At 32.5% G+C, this 22949-nt stretch overlaps 1 protein-coding gene across 3 annotated transcripts; it reads left to right on the forward strand.

Moving 5' to 3' along the window:
• The first annotated feature begins 810 nt into the window (after positions 1–810).
• Positions 811–15337, forward strand: LOC143077222 (uncharacterized). 3 transcript variants are annotated; one of them, XM_076252962.1, is made up of 8 exons: positions 842–949; positions 1440–1483; positions 2399–2492; positions 3977–4047; positions 4767–4907; positions 6117–6231; positions 10076–10148; positions 14575–15337. In XM_076252962.1, exons 3-8 carry the CDS (start codon positions 2400–2402, stop codon positions 14841–14843), a joined length of 762 nt encoding a protein of 253 aa, XP_076109077.1. In that variant the 5' UTR covers positions 842–949; positions 1440–1483; position 2399; the 3' UTR covers positions 14844–15337. The 3 variants fall into 3 exon arrangements, with proteins under 3 accessions (XP_076109078.1, XP_076109077.1, XP_076109076.1); XM_076252963.1 differs by lacking the exon at positions 1440–1483 and having other exon boundaries at positions 811–949; XM_076252961.1 differs by lacking the exon at positions 842–949 and having other exon boundaries at positions 1337–1483.
• Positions 15338–22949: the final 7612 nt, after the last annotated feature.

A 22949-nucleotide genomic window follows, 5' to 3' on the forward strand; every position in this document is an offset into this window, starting at 1 on the left:
GGGGCTTTATTCTGTTTGTGTTTGTTTTGGGACTATGTCATTATTTTGGATCTGTGTACCCGGGATCTAATATCCATCTTGCCCGTTAATATTGGGAACTAGCTATAGTAAAGTTTCTCCGTAAGCTCAGTGTAAGAAATGTCTGTATGTATAACGAAGTCTGTATAATGTTCTCGGAATTATAACGAGATATATATAAACCATTATTATCCAATCGGAGTTTGGAGATAAAACATTGCAGTGTCGGATCAAGAACTTTTCATAAAAGGGGGGGGGGGGGGGGGGGGGGGCTCACTGACTGACCTAAGGGGCACACTCCAGTCATGCTTCAGTGACATCCTATATAATCAACCACATTTTTCCCAAGAAAGGGGGTCCATGCAGGCCCCAAGACCTCCTGGATCAGCCTACGCATTGCAGTTCAGTTTGAACTTACTACAAAAAACTCTTAGAGTGTAGAAATCTCATACATCATATGTTCAAGGAGATAGACTATTACTCTTGAATATAAAATATACCTATTATCACCTATCTCTATTTTTATCAGACATGATATGATATATTTTACGAAAAATCTTTATGGAATGATAATTGAATATGTCAACATATATACTCATTTATTATATAGCCATTAATTCCACCTAATAAAATACATGCAAGTATTAAGTTACAAGAAACAAAATTATGCCCCATTTTCGGGATTTTGTTAAAACAAGATCATCATATTTGTACTTCCCAATGGAAATTCCCAAAAAAGTGTTATTGTATTTAAAGTATGAAAAGAGAGATAATTCATACTGTTTTGACTGGATAAATTAATGATTCAAACTGGGATTAACCTCTCATCTATAAATAGCCATGATATAAACAACACCAATAAATACAGTCAAAACAGGAAATATTTTTAGATCAAACAGGTACAATAGAACGGCTACTACATTTCAAACAGGTATGTAATGATTTATACGTTAATACGATCACAGGACTGAGGTAGTACAATGTAAATAAAAAAATATACTTGATAAGATACGTAACACTGATTTCGTTGAATATAACAATATCGACATTTTTACTGCTGACAATGTTGTTATTTGTATTTTAAGTCCTGGATCATAAAATTGCACTTAAATCTTTAAAAAAAAACAATTTAGAATTTTAAAATAATTTGTAAATTCCCCACTTTCTGAAGGGTACTATTTAAGGTATTATGTTTCCTTCAAAATTTGAAATCCAAAACCAACCATCCCTGTACAGAAGTAAACACTGCATGAGGGCCATGAGAGTAAACAATGCTGTCCCACCTTTAAATTAATGCGTATTAAATTGTTAAAACAGGAAGACTTCCTTTCCTTTTTTTCCTACATTTACGCGTAATTTAGTGAAGTAAAGAATTATCGCAATAACGTTACGTGCACTACTGCAAATATATTTTAAAACAGATTTTTGATAGATAAAGCGGTGATAAAAGATTAGAAGAGCCGAGGTTTGTATACCTTAAATGCAGTTTATATTTACATAGTATATGTCTATGTATATGTCTTTGATATACATTTTCATTTTAAGATTATCTCTTTAAGAAGGAAAGGGTTATTTGGGACTCTTCAGTGTAGGACATTATTCTTACTGACGGTGCTTGAAAATTTTAATTAACAAACGAAAAATTTCTATTATTTTTCCTGCTGGTATATTTGATTATATAATATGATATAATATGCAAGTGTCCGTTTGACTATGTTTGATGTATGAATATGCAACTATATCAAGTGGGATCTCCGACTTTTATAAATCAAATTTCTGGTATGCATTAATTACACCAGTTCTCGTACTAAGCACTTCAATGTAGCAAAAGTTTCAATTTCGACGGAGAAATCCAGGTATAAAAATGTCAACCCTATATCTATACCATTGAAAATGTTTTCTTACTTACACATGTGAATTTAGAAATTGGATGTATATTCTTTCGATAAGTTTAATCTATAAATTAGAATTTTTACATGTATATTCGCCAATATTTTATAGAATGAATGATATTGTTAAAAAAAATGCTGATTGCTTAACACCCAGTAACACATATTTCATTAATAGCCAGGGCTTCGTCTTAATTTTATTCAGCGAAGGTACGGGGATGGTAAGGGTGGATCTTAATAAAAAGTAGAAAGAAAAAAACTTTATTTTGATCAAGATTTCATGTTCCACCGAACATTGCAAAGTGAATAAGCGAAGATGAAAATTAATGGTGTCCTTATAATTGACACATTTTTGTTTTAACTTTTTTTTTGTTTGATTTGCCAGAAAGGGCAGTATCATGCAGCGATAGTTAATGAAAGTACCTATGTTTAGGTCAACAATTTATACGATACATGTTATCATGGTAATGACATAATTTATCTGTTTTCAGGATGGCTTCAAATATCATAAAAGAAGATGTACAGCTGCCAAAAGACTTTCAGAAATGTCTGGCATTTGTGTTGTACAACGTTTTCACGAAAGAGGTAATATATATTACCTACACGTTTTTAATTTGTTGTTATACGACCGCAAAAACTAAAAACTTTTTGGTCGTATATTGGTATCACGTCGTCGTCAGCGTCGTCCGAAAACAGATGATTTCCGGAATCATGACTGTATATCATTTTATATTTTAATATTTTATGATGTATTTAAATAAGTAGTTATTGTTGCAAACTCCATTAGAAATTTGAATTGAGATTCTTTTTGGAATAAAGGAAAGGGGGACGTAAACAAAAATGGAGGGGGGGTACAATTTTTCTCATTTCAGATTTCAGAAATTAAAAAGAAAATTTCTCCAAATACTTTTTTTGACGGGATTAATATTCCACAGCATAGCGTATTGCTCAAAAACATTAGACCACATTCATTCTGTGTCAGAAACCTATGCTGTGTCAACTATTTAATCACAATCCAAATTCAGAGCTGTGTCATGCTTGAATGTTGTGTCCATACTTGCCCCAACTGATCAGGGTTTCGACCTCAGCGGTCGTATAAATCTGTGCCCTGCGGAGCATCTGGTTTAATTTATATACTACATGTATGAGCAAATTCATCTTTGTTTACGTAGAAATACTTTTGCATACATTAATGTCAGATTTTTTTTTCATTACCAGAAAAACGCCACTTAAATCCCGGCAGCTTAACTTAGATTTCAAAATTCTTATACTTAAATATATATAATCAATGTAAAGCGATAAAGTATTATAAATTGTACTTTATCGCTTTACATTGATTGTTATTTTTACATGTATTATGTGATCGACTAATTGTTATCATCTTCAAGTCTAGTGGAAAATAGTTCTGGCATATTCAGGGCGAAAACAATTGGTGGTCTTTTCGATTAATGTGGACCTGGCTTACTGATGAAAAACTCCGCCTACCACTGCAAATGTTTTTAAACGTGCAGAGAGCGCGACGTTCTGATTGCACGAGTTTCGAAATTGCAGCTCAATTTTCTAAGTGGCTGTGGCTGTGTGTTCATGTGAACCGCAATGAAAATTCATACGATGCCCTTCTTTATACTATATATTTTATTGCCAGGTTGAAGAAGTTAAAATAACCATATTCTTTACCATAAAACATTGGCAACATCACCTTAGAAGAAATTATTTGCGAAAGTAAATCTTTTGGGGGAATATTAGTTTTAAATAATTTAAGGTTGTCATAGTAACAAAATGATTGCATGTTTTAAATTAGTCTATTTGTATATATATATATATATATATATATATGCGAAAGCAAATTTACAGATCTAACATTGTTGGGTTGATGTTTAGACGAGTTGTATATATATATACATGTATATCTCAGTATGACATTGCACGTTGCGGCTCAGTGTAAAACAATGAATTTTTATTAAAGAATTTGGACCAATCTCACACGATTCAATTGTGAATCTGCACGGAGATTCAGTGGCATTTCACATAAACATAATAAATTATCTATATAAACATATTCTTTTCAGGAATGCGAAGAATACATACAAATTGCAGAGAAAAAAGGTTTTGAAGTTGCACTTCTGAATGCTGGAGATAGGTAAAATACACATGTAATATATAGCTGTGATTGACATGTGATTTTCTTTTACACATAGTGGGTATTGATAGATGAAATTCACTTTTTGAACCGTAATATCTGAATTCGAAAATATTCATCAAATGTTGCACAAAAAAGTAAATTAGTCTGGTAGAAGAAGATGAACGAGTTAACATGAAGTCTATCATGATGCCATTCTATTCTATGACATAAAAATAAGAAGATGTGGTATGATTGCCAAATTAGACAACTATTCACCAAATTTCAAATGAATGTTTAAAACAATTACAGGTAATCGTACGGCCTACAACAATGCGAAAAGCCCATACCGTTTAGTCAGCTGTAAAAAGCACCAACATAAAAATTTGAAACAACTCAACTGAGAAAACAAACTAATTTATAACAAAACAATTTACGCCCGCAAAATTTGACAGACATGAACCACTGAAAATGTGACACTCAGGACTAAACATGTTGACATCTAGCATTACTGTAATCCTCTGAATAGTAGACGGGCGTTTCCGTTAAAAGTACGCAATCTTGTATAAAACAGATTACAGGGAAAGTGCATGGCTATATACATCTTTCTTCATAAAATCGTTTTAATATACATTTTGTATTATTTAGAGATTTGACAAAATCTTCAAGGGGACATCAACATAGCAAACTGTCTTGTTAAATAACATGTATAAAAATACAACAGCTGTGATTATTTACAGACAAGTATTAGCCACAGATGTAAGAAATAGTTCAAGGTGTATATGGGATACCAAAGAAGAGGTTGATAAGATATGGAAAAGAATCAAAGAATATGTTCCTGATGTATGGTGTCACAGAGAGGTCATGGGATTGAATGAAAGGTGCAATATTTTAGGAAAATTTATTATTCGAAACAACTTTTTTATTATTCTCAAAAAATATATTTGAAAAAAGGAAAGATGTGGTATAATTGCCTATGAGAATCTTTTGCATGCACACATTGAACTATTTTAATTTAATTTTATGTGGTCGAATTTTTATATCCGTTCTTTGAAACTATACAATTCTGACGATCAAAACTTTATCGTGAATGTAAAGTCGCACATGTAATTGCATGACTAAATTTGGAATAAACTATAATAACTGATATTATAAAGACATTGCTAGAATATTTATCTATACTATTGTGAATATCGGATATCATATCTGTTCGGCCGATGCCTTTAAAAATAAAAAATGTCACAAGTAGGTACCGCGATCATTTAAACAACGCAACCCAACACGGATAAAATTCATTTTAATGACAATTTCTATGACGAAGTTAACAAACAAAAGCAAATGTTCTTTTCTGATTATTTGTTGTTTGTCATTACGGGTCAAAGTTGATTCAGAAGCTCTGTTAAAGAACGACAATTGTAATGCAAAGTAAGAAAAAGTAAAAACTAGAAGTAAAAAATCGGAAGCAGTTTAAAAATTAAGATTTTACAAAACTTTAATTGTTAATCAGATGTAAAATTAATAAAAAAAAAAGTATGACTAAATTCAAAGTTCAATACCGAAACATTCACACATAGACTTATGAAACACTTTTGGACCGCCCAGTTTTTGTCGTGTGACGCATATTTAAGGTCGCATTGGAACCGTCTATACTTTGATATCTTGAATTGGATTACTCTTACTCGTATTGAAAAAATTAAATTGACGACATAACCTGAACTCTTATTCTACGCGTAGAGTGTATACATGTATTAATATTGTTATACAGTCATTTGTATGCCCAACCTAGGGGAATTATGTATTTCGGTCTGTATGTCCGTCCGTCCGTCCGCCCGGCTTTATATTTAAGTCTTTGGTCAATGTATTTTATTATGAAGTTGAAGTCCAATCAACTTGAAACTTAGCACAAATGTTGCCTATGATATGAATGCTAAATTAGAGTTTTGACCCCTATTTTACGGTCAACAGAACTAAGAAATTGATAGTGCGAGTAGGGCATCCGTGTACTATGGAAACATTCTTGTTTTGTCAATTTTAAGACGAAGTAGCACACGGAGCAAAGGTCTAAAATCATTTTACTTTTTATTTTCTAGATTAAGGATTCTTAGATATGATCCAGGCGAATATTTCAGGCCCCATTATGATGGCATGTACAAACGAAATAATGGAGAGAGAAGTTATGTAACGGTACAGATCTATCTGAACGAGGTAAAGCATACTTTTTAATTATAAATTACCCATACACTGTATGTCCGAGTGCCCTAAGTAGTCGAACTAATATATCTTTACCCTGTCAACACCGAGGTCGGGAGTTCGAATTCAATTTGTATTGTCACAGTAACGACATATCATGAATTGCATATTTGACCGAAATTTTCAAATTCATACATTCTTTTTGGCAAAATTAATCTTAAATGCAAGAAGTCTTGACCCATTATTTATGTATGTGCCTGTCCAAAGTCAGGAGCCTGTAATTCAGTGGTTGTCGTTTGTTTATGTGTTACATATTTGTTTTTCGTTCATTTTTTTTTACATAAATAAGGACGTTAGTTTTCTCGTTTGAATTGTAACAGTTTTACATTATCTTATCGGTGCCTTTTATAGCTCACTATGCGGTATGGGCTTTGCTCATTGTTGAAGGCCGTACGGTGATCTATAGTTGTTAATGTCTGTGTCATTTTGGTCTTTTGTGTATAGTTGTCTTATTGGCAATCATACCACATCTTCTTTTTATATATTGAGAAAAAAGTAAAATTACAAAAATACCGAACTCAACATGCTCAATGAAAATTCAAAACGGAAAGTCCCTTATCAAAAGGCAAAATCAAAAGCACACCAAACGAATGGAAAACAACTCATATTCCTGACTTGGTACAGGCATTTCCTTATGTAGAAAATGATGGATAAAACATGGCTTTATAGCTAGCTAAACCTCTCACTTGTATGACAGTCACATACAATTTCATTATACTGACAACAATTTGTGATCAAAACAGACAGACTTAATAGGTAAAAATGTAATAAATTAGGGTACAGCAGTTAATACTGTGTAATAACCTTTATCACTATACAACATAGATAAACTAAATGACATATACGCAAAAATGAAAGACAAGAATAAAAAAAAAATGACTTTAGTAAAATGTGTATAAATACCGAGTCACGCCAAAAGGATATTACCTAAAATGGAGAAGCCATGAAAGATGTCATTTAAATTGTATTAATGGATAGGTACTAATTTGAGGTTCAAATTCAATGGGCATCAAAAATAGCTTATAAGAAATTGTAAAAATCTTACAAAAGGAGACAACAGATTTCACTGATAAAAATACGACGCAAAATCTGACACCCCGAGCGACACTTTATATTTTGATGAATAACAGTTTTAAAACCAATTGATTTTAACTAAGAAACTGGTATTTGGTATAAATCAATGAGAGGAATACAATTCTATATAAATGATACGGAGGGTAGCTGTGAAAAGTAGTTTTTTTAACCGAAATTTGCATATAAAGCCTCAAAATCTGCAACACGGAAAACTAGAGCGAGGTGTTTGAGAATACTGAGCACTGAAAACGACTGCTTCTGCTTTCAGGAAATAGATTATGTTGCGGTTCCTTCCGTGCAATACATTATATGGTACTGAGAGTTCTAAAAATAAGAAATTTTGATGCTTGAACTTACCTTGTTACTTTTTCGTCGCTTCAAAATTGCCACCCCATGTCAAACATAGCCGACACCCCGCATGTGGCGTTCTACACGGTGAAGTATATCTACCGTACATTTTTTAAATAACAACTGTCTAATTAATAGAAATGATAAGGTAAAACCGTATATTCATGTATTAGATAAAATACAAAGGTAACAAAGAAACAGGCCGGTAACAACCGTTGCCGGATAGTTTTTCTGCACGAGTAGTCAGGTCAAGGTCCGAGGCGATAGCCGAGGACCTTACCCTGACTACAAGTGCAGAAAAACTGTTCTGCTGGTTGTAACCGGCTTGTTTCTTTTGTTTCTTTTGTTTTTTATCTGACTTGTACGACGTTTGAAGAAAGTAATAATACTTTTAGCAAGACTAAACATTTGAGAAACTTCGATAGCCATAAAGCAGTAAATGTAAGCTATAGAAAAAACACATTTTGTTTTCATTTCCCTTCAACCGAGATTTTTTTCGAGAAAAAAAAAACAGGAATCTAATAATTTGATAAAAAAAAAAGAACCATTTCCAGTAAAAGATAAATAAAATGCAACTTCGTAAAAGAGTAATAAAAATTATACTAAAGAAATATTTTGATGAAAAAATGTGGGATGTGCCATTCCACCCCCCATTAAAAAAAATCGTAAAAATCGCGCGTTTGTTGCCAAATTCATGAATTTAATATTCAGTTGTGGGGGTCGCAGGGATTGGAACAACCCTTTTTTGGACGATCAATGCATTTAGATTGGGACATAAAGTTGGAACCCCCTCCCCTTGTTTTGTCCTGGATTTGGACCTGGATCCGCCACTGATGTAAATTCGATAACAATATAAATGTATCAAAAGAATGAATTTCCTACTTCATTAGTGAATTAAATATTTATGAAAAAATGGATTTTGTCTTAATATTATATATATTCAGGCATATACTTTGATTTTTTTTTAAATTCATGCTTGTCTCTAGATCTGCAAGTGTTGATCGGGATTAAACACGTGTTTATATATGATCCAATCGCAGCTTAACGACCAAAATGGATGACATAAGTTGAATGATTTTCTTCTAGATTTGCTGCTTATTTGGACGTGTATTACATGAACACTTTTTGTTTACAGAATCAATCGTGCATTGGTGAGTTGATAGGGACTTTATCTTTTGATATTATATTTGATTTTTATTGACTTATTTCCTGTCTTATTTTTATTGAAATATACACGTCAGTATCATCATTTCTTTACTTTCAGCATTGTCCAAAATACTATTCATGTCCATATATTGAAGAAAACATTTATTGACCGAATATTTTGCTTCATAAAGGGGGCGGTATGTTCTTTTTTGAGTATATTAACTATTTACTTTTCAACGCCATCACCGAAGTGTTTTTGTTAAAATTAGCACTTTTAACGGTATTCGGAAAATCAGGATTCATGCAAAACATTAGTTTGTCATCTGCTTTACCATAATATAATTTTCTCATAAAATTTGGGATCAAAATATCTATTAGAAGAAAACCATACCCCCCCCCCCCCACCCCCCGTTTTGAAGTTAAATGTCTAATCCCTTAGTGTATTGATATGAAATTGAATAGTATTTACTGGAAATGTTTGAAAAAAGATATTGATGCTAATGTAAATATTTTGTTCAATAAAAAGACAGGAAATAAGTCGGTGAACCAAAAAGTTCACATCTAATTGAAAGTTAAAGTGCCCATGAACTCACTAATCATGGAGTGATTCTATTCATAAAAAGTGTCCGTGTAACAACTAATAATCTTGAGTCCGTGTATCGTCTAAAAAGAGTCCGTGTAACACCCGTTAATGTACTGTTTTTCTATAGCTCTGCGGGGGGCAAAGTCGTACAAAAACGATACATTGCATGCTTATAATCAGCTGTACATCTTAAAGAAATGAGATCAAATTCAGTTATGTACATGTATGATGCAATCAAATAAAACAAAACATTATTGTAAAACACCCATGTAAAATGGTTGGCTAGAACAATTTGGTATGCAAGTAATATTTTAACAAGATTCGTTTAAGGCAGCAACCATTTGATTTTCTGGGGGGGGGGGGGGGGGGGGGGGCTATGGTTTTTTTTTCTGTACAAACTTTTTTTTTCGCCTGCGGCGAAAAACAATCTATTTTTTTCGCGACAAGTCGAAAACAATTTTTTTCTTTCAATTTTAGCATTACATTTACTGGCAGCTGAGGGTGAAACAAACAATTTTTTTTTCTCAGAATCAAAAACAAATTATTTTTTTCTCCAAAAACTGGAAACAAACTTTTTTTTCCAAAAAAAACCATAGCCCCCCCCAGAAAATCAAATGGTTGCTGCCTAAGTACTTTTTTGATTTACAGGGTTTTGAAGGTGGAAGTACCACATTTATAGGAAATCATATAGAAGAACGAGTTGAAGTTGTACCAAAAACAGGTAACTTTTATAATAAAATCAAAACAAGAAAAGAAAAATGACAAAATTATATGATTATTCTTTTAACACCAGCTTTTAATATTATGCACCTGATATTCAGAAATATTTATTTTGAAACGGCTGAGCTAGACATACAGTACAGGGGCAGATACGGATTTGAAAAGGGCGTTATTCTATAAAATTATATTTTCAAATCAAAATTGATGGGATGGGGTGGGGGTGTTGGAAGGCATTTGTCCTCTACGCCTTTTCATATGAATCCACCACTGCATTCGCTAGATATTTAGAAATCATAAAAATTGTAACTAAAAGCAAGTAACAACTAAAAAATGAATGCATAAGTTACCCCCAAACATGAATTAGATGTTCTGCAATGTTCTTTTCAATCCAATTGACTATATCTTGAGGGAAAGACGGTGTTTTTTTTTTTGCAAAAAGGGGGGTGGGGGTAAAGAAAGTTTACGTTGGGGTACTAGGGACAATTTGTGTTTTCAAGATTTTAGAATTCAAAATGAAAATTTCTTTACATATTTTTTTTGCCAAAAAAAGGGGAGAGGGAGGGGGACAAAATATATATATTTTTGGGGAAAAAAGTGTGTTGCATAAAAGCATAATCAATTCAAGTTCTTTGACTACAGTTATTCTGTGACAGAAACCTATTATGTGTCAAATATTTAATTACTATCCAAATTCAGACCTGTAACAAGTGCGAATATTGTGTCAATTTTCGTCCCAACTGTTCAGGGTTGGACCTCTGCAGTCGTATTCCGGCGAAGCAATTTATTATATTCTGTCCTAGATTTTGAACTTGATGTTATTTAGGTCTTTCCACTTTTCGTGGAAAGACCTTTTGTGTTTCTTCTGATTTTTTTCTTTCTTTCTTCTTCTGCCGTCTGAGATGCTTTTTTTGTCTTACAACATATCAAATGGATTTTTGGCCAATGATGTTGTACAGTAATGAGGATTCAAAACTCACCCTGTGTGACCGAACACTTATTCTTATGGGAGTTATCTCCCCATGTCCCCTTTTTCTTGTTATCGCTATATCTCCCTAAAACCGTAAAAGATTTTAGCAAACTGTTTTCACCAAATTGTTCGTGTACTCTTAAGAACGATTTGGTTAATTTTGACTTGAGTGATCAGAAGACATCTTATGAGAGTTATTTCCCTTTGAAAATTTACGATAGGCGATTTGTTGGATAAATTCATACGTTATAAGTCGTAGAGGCCTACAGTCTTTTGATATGAAGTCCTTGGTCCATTTGAAGGAAATTGAGGTCAAGGTCAAAGATCAAGGTCATGTAATAAATTTTGAATTTTGCTTGTTATCGTTTTTCCAAAGAAACTGTGACAGTAAATGATATGATGTCTTTGCCAAATAACTGTTTACAAAAAGGCGCAACTTCAACCTATTTAAGTCGAAGAGTTTTGGTTCACCCTTATAGGAGTTTTCTCCCCTTTTATATTTGAAATCAGTATTTCTCCACAACCATGCAAATAATTGACCTGGGGTCTTTTGATTTGAGTTCACTGACCTATGACCTTGAAATTGAGATCAAGGTCGTAGGTCAAGGTCATGTTATAAATTTTGAATTTTGCTTGTTATCCTTACTAAAAAAAAAACTGTTTCAGTAAATGATATGATGTGTTCGCCAAAAAATGTTTACAATAAGGCGCAACTTCAACCTATTTAAGACGAAGAGTTTTGGTTATGTATTTGAAATCAGTATTTCTCCACAACCATACAAGTGATTGACCTGGAATCTTTTCATTTGAGATCACTGACAAATGAACTCAAAATTGAGGTCAAGGTCAAAGGTCAATTGGACGTTTTAGATTATGACCTTTGCTAAAAATTCTTTCTGGTTCATTATTAAACAATTACAGTCTTCTGCATAAACCTATTAATCATATTTTTATACGCCCGTCAAAATTTTCTCGGGACGTATTATGGTATACAAATGTCCGGTGTCCGTCCGTCTGTCTTTCCGTCTGTCTGTCCGTCTGTCCGTCTGTCTGTCCAGCGTAAACACGTCGCACCATAACTTGAGAACGACTTATCCAAAATTCATGAAACTTAATATAGTTGTTTCTTATAATGGTCAAATGATCTATATACTTTTTGGTGAAAATAAGATTTAAACTTTTTGAGTTACGGCACTTTGTAACTAAAACCGGGGTGTGGTTTTTTTTCACATGTCGCACCGTATCTCAAAAACGATTCTTGATTATTGCTTAAAACTATACACACAATTCTTAGTTATATTAATCTTAATATCTGTATACTTTTTGGTGATGATTCAAAATTTCATTTTTGAGTTATTGAGTATTTTGTAAAAAAGGGGGAGGGGGTTTTTACATGTCGTGCCGTATCTCAAAAACGTTTTATGATCATTGCTTAAAACTTTACGCACTTCTTAGTTATATTAATCTTAAGATCTGTATACTTTTTGGTGATGACTCAAAATTTATTTTTGAGTTATTGAGTATTTTGTAAAAAAGGGGATGTTTTTTCAAATGGTTATTGCTTAAAACTTTCTCAGAAACTATTGATGATTATTGCATAAAACTTCCACACAAGACGTCGGGCGTATCATGCGCTCATGGCATAGCTGTATAGCTTTTTTCATCACTTGGCGTCCGCCGTCCGTCGTCGTCGTCCATCGTCGTTAACTTTTACAAAAATCTTCTCCTCTGAAACTACTGGTCCAAATTAAACCAAACTTGGCCACAATCATCATTTGGGTATCTAGTTTAAAAAATGTGTCTGGTGACCCGACCAACCAACAAAGATGGCCGCCATGGCTAAAAATAGAACATAGGGGTAAAATGCAGTTTTTGGCTTATAACTCAAAAACCAAAGCATTTAGAGCAAATCTGACATGGGGTAAAATTGTTTATCAGGTCAAGATCTATCTTGAATACTATTATAGTTAGAGATAAACTGTAAAAAACAATAATGTTCAGCAAAGTAAGATCTACAAATAAGTCAGCATGATCAACATGGTCAGTTGATCCCTTTAGGAGTTATTGCCCTTTGTAGTTAATTTTTAACCATTTTTCGTAAAACTTAGTAATCTTTTACAAAAATCTTCTCCTCTGAAACTACTGGGCCAAATTAATCCAAACTTGGCCAAAATCATCTTTGGGGTATCTAGTTAAAAAAATGTGTCCGGTGACCTGGCCATCCAACCAAGATAACCGCCATGGCTAAAAATAGAACATTTGGGTAAAATGCAGTTTTTGGCTTATAACTCAAAAACCAAAGCATTTAGAGCAAATCTGACAAGGGGTAAAATTGTGTATTAGGTCAAGATCTATCTGTCCTGAAATTTTCAGATGAATCGTACAACCTGTTGTTAGGTTGCTGCCCCTGAATTGGTAATTTTAAGGAAATTTTGCTGTTTTTGGTTATTATCTTTTCAATATTTATCAGAATAGTAGTTGAATCAACTTAAATCATTGTTTTATACAATATACAATGTATATTCACTTTTACTACCAACTGATAAATTAAAACAATCTTTACCATTCAGTGATAAGCACTTTATTTTACATTTTAATATTTTATGATGTATTTAAATGAGTAGTTATTGTTGCAAACTCCATTAGGAATTTGAATTGAGATTAGTTTTGGAAAAAGGGAAAGGGGGATGTGAAAAAAAGGGGGGGGGGTTAAATTTTTCTCATTTCAGATTTCATAAATAAAAATAAAATTTCTTCAAACATTTTTTTTGAGAGGATTAATATTCAACAGCATAGTGAATTGCTCAAAGGCAAAAAAAAATATTTTAAGTTCATTAGACCACATTCATTCTGTGTCAGAAACCTATGCTGTGTCAACTATTTAATCACAATCCAAATTTAGAGCTGAATCCAGCTTAAATGTTGTGTCCATACTTGCCCCAACTGTTCAGGGTTCAACCTCTGCGGTCGTATATAGCTGCGCCCTGCGGAGCATCTGGTTGGTTATTATCTTGAATATTTATATAGATAGAGATAAACTGTAAACAGCAATAATGTTCAGCAAAATAAGATCTACAAATAAGACAACATGACCAAAATTGTCAATTGACCCCTTAAGGAGTTATTGCCCTTTATAGTCAATTTTTAACATTTTTCATAAATTTTAGTAAATTTAAAAAAAAATATTTTCCACTGTAATTACTGGGCCAAGATCATTATAAATAGAGATAATTGTAGCAACAAGAATGTTCAGTACAGTAAGATCTACATACACGTCACCATCACCAAAACACAATTTTGTCGTGAATTTATCTGTGTCCATTGTTTAATATGTACAAAGACCAAGGTGAGCGACACAGGCTCTTGAGAGCCTCTAGTTTCAATTTCATTCTTATTATCGAGGTGGACAGACCTTCAATTGTTCTCTGAGGAATTGGTTTTTAATTTGTTTTTGTTTTAGGTTCCGTACTTGTCTTTGAACATCCTATACTCCATGAAGGGTCTGAACTTATTGCTGGAAGAAAATATGCAATAAGGACTGATGTTATGTATTCAGCTACAATATCAAAGCCAAGGAAAGCAACAGATACAGAGACAGACCAAAGCGAATCAGACACTCAGCTTTTACAAACCACAGGGAGTGTTCAATCAAGTGAAACGTCGAAGGATCTTTCAACAACAGAAAATACTAAGAAAAAGTCGAATTTTCTTAGTAAACTATTTGGGTGAAATTTTTGTGATAGAAAGCTACTGTGATTTTAATATTCGCCCTTCTTCATTCTTTATTTGTTCAGGTTTAAGAGTATGGTTATTGTCTGAATCTTCTGGCGCATGGGGTATGCAATATAAAAAGCGATCAGAAACGCCATTTTTGATGATGTTGATGATAATTTAGTATTATCTTTTCAAAGTACATTCATATCCTTTTTGTATCCGTGATATATACATCTTGTATTTTTTTTTTATGTTTTTGCAACTGTTTAAATAATTCATAATTGATATTCAATTATATGATGTTAATCTTTTTAATGTTACTCGTTGTTCATGATGTTGTTATTGATTATAAGCTCAAAGTTTTTTTTTTATTTTGTGTTATTTTTTTATGTGATATTTAAGTATATGTTCGTTTCATTTGTTTTTAACCCTCCATCAAATTTAATATATTTAAGTAGATGTATTTTAAACTATTTTTTATTGCTTTATATTAAAGTTAAAGAAAATGAGTACATTTGTTTAATTTAGTATAGCGTAGCCGCTATCCACAATAGTGTATCAAACTGTTTGTTAATTGATAATCCTCGGTTGTATCACCAGCAAAGTAGCAAGGAATTCGATACTGACAAATTGCGACAAATATTGATAAAGGTTTGTTGAAATTTGCTTTCACGCCACGGGCATCACTGAAGGGAAATTAAGGTAGATGGGGAAATTATTAATTAAAATCCATAGATTTTTTTTTTTTTTTTGTCAAAATGTAGTTTAAATAATGCTTTTTTTCAAAAATATAATTTATAAGTATGGGTCATCGGGCTTTTTTCAAGCTACAGGTGTTGCAAAATTGTCACATTTGGTATAGATGCCTGGAAAACCCAATCTTGTATGATAAAAAAGAAAACTTCACCATAGAATTTAAAGATAAAATATGAGAAGATAGCTAAAATGATATGCTTTCAGATAAGAAGAAAAAAAAATGGGGTCAACGGACTCGTGTTTTTTCTACATAATGAAAAAGATTATTTCTATTTTAGCTAACACTGTAGTCTTATGAATGTTCGTGTCATTATACCAGTCACTAATATTACACGATTCGAAGTGATGATTTAATTCACAACACAATTTCTTTTATCTTCCCTTATATCTGAGTTACCTCCCCTTATGTTGCAAAGTTAAAAAGATGGGAATCAAACTCTGGTTTCTGTTTTTGTAGAATACACCCGTTAATATGATGAAATATTTGATTTTCTATATTAACACAAAAAGTCTTGTACACGAATTACATACTACTCTAGCCCATTTCATTAAAAATCCAGAACGATTGTTCAGATCTGCTTTTTCAAAATCCAAGATGAAGACACCTTAATTTTTGGAAAGCGTGAAATGAATAATTTTGGACCTTACTTCCGTATTTTTATTATATTAATCTTCAAAGTGCAGTTTTACAAATATTTTGCAACAACCTGAAATATGAAATGTCTCTTATAAAGATTTGCACTTTTCATTAAAAAATTTAATCAGACGAACACAATATAATTATAGACAAACCACGTTCCTTCAAAACTGTTTCAGAATTTAAGGTATCCTTTAAAGGATAAAATGCACTGCATGTACATTTATAGTCCGTTAAAAATCCATTTGAAAATATTACCGTTGTGCACATTGTCAACAGCGTGACACGTACGTGTACCACAAGGATATGGTGCATATTGAGATTGTTGATAGTACTTTATAGATATAAGAAGATGTGGTATGAGTGCCAATGAGACAACTCTCCATCAAAGCCACAAAAGTAAACTGCTAAAGGTCAAAGTACGATCTTCAACACTGCTGAGCATTGGCTCACATCAAAGAGCAAGCTGCATGATAAGGGCCCCAACATGACAAGTGTAAAACCATTCAAACAGGAAAACCAACGGTCTAATCTATATAAAAAACGAGAAACAATTATGAACCACATCAACAAATGACAACCACTGAACATCACGTTCCTGACTTCGGACAGGTGCAAAAAATGCACAGGGTTGATAAACGTTTTAATAGGTACCAATCTTCACTCTGAATTGAAACAATAGTATAACATTAAAACATAGAAAGAACCACTGTAAAATTTCAATTTAAATGACTTAAGTCTATCAAAAGACATGTTAACACAAACAAGTGAAGTCTCTTGTGGAGACTCAGAGTTGTCTGATTGGCAATCATAGTACATCATTTTTATATGTTTGATTGTTCATGTGCTTTTAATATGTCAAATTAAAATTTGTTTTATGATTGTTAGCTTCATATCCAATAGCAAATATTTCAATCATGCATATTCAGGACGACAATAAATAAATCCAATAGGTAAGTTGAACATTTTGTCGTCGGACCAAGATGAAGTGTAAACAGATAGTCAAATGCAAGTGTTTTATAAGGATATAAACACTTGGCCTTGTAAAAACTGTAATTTTTGTTTTGTTTTTCTCAATATATAAAAGTTAGAAGATGAAATAAGGTTGACAATGAAATCACTCTCCACCAAAGACCAAATTAAGTTTAAGTGGACAACTTTAATAGGTAAGAAGTAAGACCTTCAATAGTTTGTTTTGGGCAAGAAAGTGATTCCCTGTATTGTTTATGCTTTAAAACTGACCATCGAGTAGTAGATAAACCGACCATTTATTTTTAAAATTAGTAAAAAGTTTATATTCTATTTTAGCTAACACTGTAGTCTTATGAATGTTCGTGTCATTATACCAGTCACTTATATTACACGATTCGAAGTGACGATTTAAAAAGTCTGTAAAATGAATTGTTACATGCTTTATAACGTCTTAAACTATTTTCAGCCCAGTTAGGCAGCAACCATTTGATTTTCTGTTTTAGATTATGACCTTTGCTAAAAATTCTTTCTGGTTCATTATTAAACAATTACAGTCTTCTGCATAAACCTATTAATCATATTTTTATACGCCCGTCAAAATTTTCACGGGACGTATTATGGTATACAAATGTCCGGTGTCCGTCCGTCTGTCTTTCCGTCTGTCTGTCCGTCTGTCCGTCTGTCTGTCCAGCGTAAGCACGTCGCACCATAACTTGAGAACGACTTATCCAAAATTCATGAAACTTAATATAGTTGTTTCTTATAATGGTCAAATGATCTATATACTTTTTGGTGAAAATAAGATTTAAACTTTTTGAGTTACGGCACTTTGTAACTAAAACCGGGGTGTGTTTTTTTTTTCACATGTCGCACCGTATCTCAAAAACGATTCTTGATTATTGCTTAACACTATACACACAATTCTTAGTTATATTAATCTTAATATCTGTATACTTTTTGGTGATGATTCAAAATTTCATTTTTGAGTTATTGAGTATTTTGTAAAAAAGGGGGAGGTGGTTTTTACATGTCGTGCCGTATCTCAAAAACGTTTTATGATCATTGCTTAAAACTTTACGCACTTCTTAGTTATATTAATCTTAAGATCTGTATACTTTTTTATGAAGATGACTCAAAATTTATTTTTGAGTTATTGAGTATTTTGTAAAAAAGGGGATGTTTTTTCAAATGGTTATTGCTTAAAACTTTCTCAGAAACTATTGATGATTATTGCATAAAACTTCCACACAAGACGTCGGGCGTATCATGCGCTCATGGCATAGCTGTATAGCTTTTTTCATCACTTGGCGTCCGCCGTCCGTCGTCGTCGTCCATCGTCGTTAACTTTTACAAAAATCTTCTCCTCTGAAACTACTGGTCCAAATTAAACCAAACTTGGCCACAATCATCATTTGGGTATCTAGTTTAAAAAATGTGTCTGGTGACCCGACCAACCAACAAAGATGGCCGCCATGGCTAAAAATAGAACATAGGGGTAAAATGCAGTTTTTGGCTTATAACTCAAAAACCAAAGCATTTAGAGCAAATCTGACATGGGGTAAAATTGTTTATCAGGTCAAGATCTATCTTGAATACTATTATAGTTAGAGATAAACTGTAAACAGCAATAATGTTCAGCAAAGTAAGATCTACAAATAAGTCAGCATGATCAACATGGTCAGTTGATCCCTTTAGGAGTTATTGCCCTTTGTAGTTAATTTTTAACCATTTTTCGTAAAACTTAGTAATCTTTTACAAAAATCTTCTCCTCTGAAACTACTGGGCCAAATTAATCCAAACTTGGCCAAAATCATCTTTGGGGTATCTAGTTAAATAAATGTGTCCGGTGACCTGGCCATCCAACCAAGATAACCGCCATGGCTAAAAATAGAACATTTGGGTAAAATGCAGTTTTTGGCTTATAACTCAAAAACCAAAGCATTTAGAGCAAATCTGACAAGGGGTAAAATTGTGTATTAGGTCAAGATCTATCTGTCCTGAAATTTTCAGATGAATCGTACAACCTGTTGTTAGGTTGCTGCCCCTGAATTGGTAATTTTAAGGAAATTTTTCTGTTTTTGGTTATTATCTTTTCAATATTTATCAGAATAGTAGTTGAATCAACTTAAATCATTGTTTTATACAATATACAATGTATATTCACTTTTACTACCAACTGATAAATTAAAACAATCTTTACCATTCAGTGATAAGCACTTTATTTTACATTTTAATATTTTATGATGTATTTAAATGAGTAGTTATTGTTGCAAACTCCATTAGGAATTTGAATTGAGATTAGTTTTGGAAAAAGGGAAAGGGGGATGTGAAAAAAAGGGGGGGGTAAATTTTTCTCATTTCAGATTTCATAAATAAAAATAAAATTTCTTCAAACATTTTTTTTGAGAGGATTAATATTCAACAGCATAGTGAATTGCTCAAAGGCAAAAAAAATATTTTAAGTTCATTAGACCACATTCATTCTGTGTCAGAAACCTATGCTGTGTCAACTATTTAATCACAATCCAAATTTAGAGCTGAATCCAGCTTAAATGTTGTGTCCATACTTGCCCCAACTGTTCAGGGTTCAACCTCTGCGGTCGTATATAGCTGCGCCCTGCGGAGCATCTGGTTGGTTATTATCTTGAATATTTATATAGATAGAGATAAACTGTAAACAGCAATAATGTTCAGCAAAATAAGATCTACAAATAAGACAACATGACCAAAATTGTCAATTGACCCCTTAAGGAGTTATTGCCCTTTATAGTCAATTTTTTACATTTTTCATAAATTTTAGTAAATTTAAAAAAAAATATTTTCCACTGTAATTACTGGGCCAAGATCATTATAAATAGAGATAATTGTAGCAACAAGAATGTTCAGTACAGTAAGATCTACATACACGTCACCATCACCAAAACACAATTTTGTCGTGAATTTATCTGTGTCCATTGTTTAATATGTACAAAGACCAAGGTGAGCGACACAGGCTCTTGAGAGCCTCTAGTTTCAATTTCATTCTTATTATCGAGGTGGACAGACCTTCAATTGTTCTCTGAGGAATTGGTTTTTAATTTGTTTTTGTTTTAGGTTCCGTACTTGTCTTTGAACATCCTATACTCCATGAAGGGTCTGAACTTATTGCTGGAAGAAAATATGCAATAAGGACTGATGTTATGTATTCAGCTACAATATCAAAGCCAAGGAAAGCAACAGATACAGAGACAGTCCAAAGCGAATCAGACACTCAGCTTTTACAAACCACAGGGAGTGTTCAATCAAGTGAAACGTCGAAGGATCTTTCAACAACAGAAAATACTAAGAAAAAGTCGAATTTTCTTAGTAAACTATTTGGGTGAAATTTTTGTGATAGAAAGCTACTGTGGTTTTAATATTCGCCCTTCTTCATTCTTCATTTGTTCAGGTTTAAGAGTATGGTTATTGTCTGAATCTTCTGGCGCATGGGGTATGCAATATAAAAAGCGATCAGAAACGCCATTTTTGATGATGTTGATGATAATTTAGTATTATCTTTTCAAAGTACGTTCATATCCTTTTTGTATCCGTGATATATACATCTTGTATTTTTTTTTTTAATGTTTTTGCAACTGTTTAAATAATTCATAATTGATATTCAATTATATGATGTTAATCTTTTTAATGTTACTCGTTGTTCATGATGTTGTTATTGATTATAAGCTCAAAGTTGTTTTTTTTATTTTGTGTTATTTTTTTATGTGATATTTAAGTATATGTTCGTTTCATTTGTTTTTAACCCTCCATCAAATTTAATATATTTAAGTAGATGTATTTTAAACTATGTTTTATTGCTTTATATTAAAGTTAAAGAAAATGAGTACATTTGTTTAATTTAGTATAGCGTAGCCGCTATCCACAATAGTGTATCAAACTGTTTGTTAATTGATAATCCTCGGTTGTATCACCAGCAAAGTAGCAAGGAATTCGATACTGACAAATTGCGACAAATATTGATAAAGGTTTGTTGAAATTTGCTTTCACGCCACGCGCATCACTGAAGGGAAATTAAGGTAGATGGGGAAATTATTAATTAAAATCCATAGATTTTTTTTTTTTTTTTTTGTCAAAATGTAGTTTAAATAATGCTTTTTTTCAAAAATATAATTTATAAGTATGGGTCATCGGGCTTTTTTCAAGCTACAGGTGTTGCAAAATTGTCACATTTGGTATAGATGCCTGGAAAACCCAATCTTGTATGATAAAAAAGAAAACTTCACCATAGAATTTAAAGATAAAATATGAGGAGATAGCTTAAATGATATGCTTTCAGATAAGAAGAAAAAAAAATGGGGTCAACGTACTCGTGTTTTTTCTACATAATGAAAAAGATTATTTCTATTTTAGCTAACACTGTAGTCTTATGAATGTCCGTGTCATTATACCAGTCACTAATATTACACGATTCGAAGTGATGATTTAATTCACAACACAATTTCTTTTATCTTCCCTTATATCTGAGTTACCTCCCCTTATGTTGCAAAGTTAAAAAGATGGGAATCAAACTCTGGTTTCTGTTTTTGTAGAATACACCCGTTAATATTATGAAATATTTGATTTTCTATATTAACACAAAAAGTCTTGTACACGAATTGCATACTACTCTAGCCCATTTCATTAAAAATCCAGAACGATTGTTCAGATCTGCTTTTTCAAAATCCAAGATGAAGACACCTTAATTTTTGGAAAGCGTGAAATGAATAATTTTGGACCTTACTTCCGTATTTTTATTATATTAATCTTCAAAGTGCAGTTTTACAAATATTTTGCAACAACCTGAAATATGAAATGTCTCTTATAAAGATTTGCACTTTTCATTAAAAAATTTAATCAGACGAACACAATATAATTATAGACAAACCACGTTCCTTCAAAACTGTTTCAGAATTTAAGGTATCCTTTAAAGGATAAAATGCACTGCATGTACATTTATAGTCCGTTAAAAATCCATTTGAAAATATTACCGTTGTGCACATTGTCAACAGCGTGACACGTACGTGTACCACAAGGATATGGTGCATATTGAGATTGTTGATAGTACTTTATAGATATAAGAAGATGTGGTATGAGTGCCAATGAGACAACTCTCCATCAAAGCCACAAAAGTAAACTGCTAAAGGTCAAAGTACGGTCTTCAACACTGCTGAACATTGGCTCACATCAAAGAGCAAGCTGCATGATAAGGGCCCCAACATGACAAGTGTAAAACCATTCAAACAGGAAAACCAACGGTCTAATCTATATAAAAAACGAGAAACAATTATGAACCACATCAACAAATGACAACCACTGAACATCACGTTCCTGACTTCGGACAGGTGCAAAAAATGCACAGGGTTGATAAACGTTTTAATAGGTACCAATCTTCACTCTGAATTGAAACAATAGTATAACATTACAACATAGAAAGAACCACTGTAAAATTTCAATTTAAATGACTTAAGTAAATCAAAAGACATGTTAACACAAACAAGTGAAGTCTCTTGTGGAGAGTTGTCTGATTGGCAATCATAGTACATGTTTGATTGTTCATGTGCTTTTAATATGTCAAATTAAAATTTGTTTTATGATTGTTAGCTTAATATCAAATAGCAAATATTTCAATCATGCATATTCAGGACGACAATAAATAAATCCAATAGGTAAGTTGAACATTTTGTCGTCGGACCAAGATGAAGTGTAAACAGATAGTCAAATGCATGTGTTTTATAAGGATC

This window comes from Mytilus galloprovincialis, chromosome 1 (assembly GCF_965363235.1).
Source record: "Mytilus galloprovincialis chromosome 1, xbMytGall1.hap1.1, whole genome shotgun sequence".
Taxonomy (NCBI): domain Eukaryota; kingdom Metazoa; phylum Mollusca; class Bivalvia; order Mytilida; family Mytilidae; genus Mytilus; species Mytilus galloprovincialis.

Excerpts from the sequence above, each read along its gene's own strand:
- LOC143077222 (XM_076252963.1), top strand. The coding sequence starts at position 2,400 with ATGGCTTCAAATATCATAAAAGAAGATGTACAGCTGCCAAAAGACTTT. Across the intron at positions 2,493-3,976 it reads ACAACGTTTTCACGAAAGAG|GAATGCGAAGAATACATACA; the intron begins GTAATATATATT and ends TATTCTTTTCAG. Across the intron at positions 10,149-14,574 it reads TGAAGTTGTACCAAAAACAG|GTTCCGTACTTGTCTTTGAA; the intron begins GTAACTTTTATA and ends TTTTTGTTTTAG.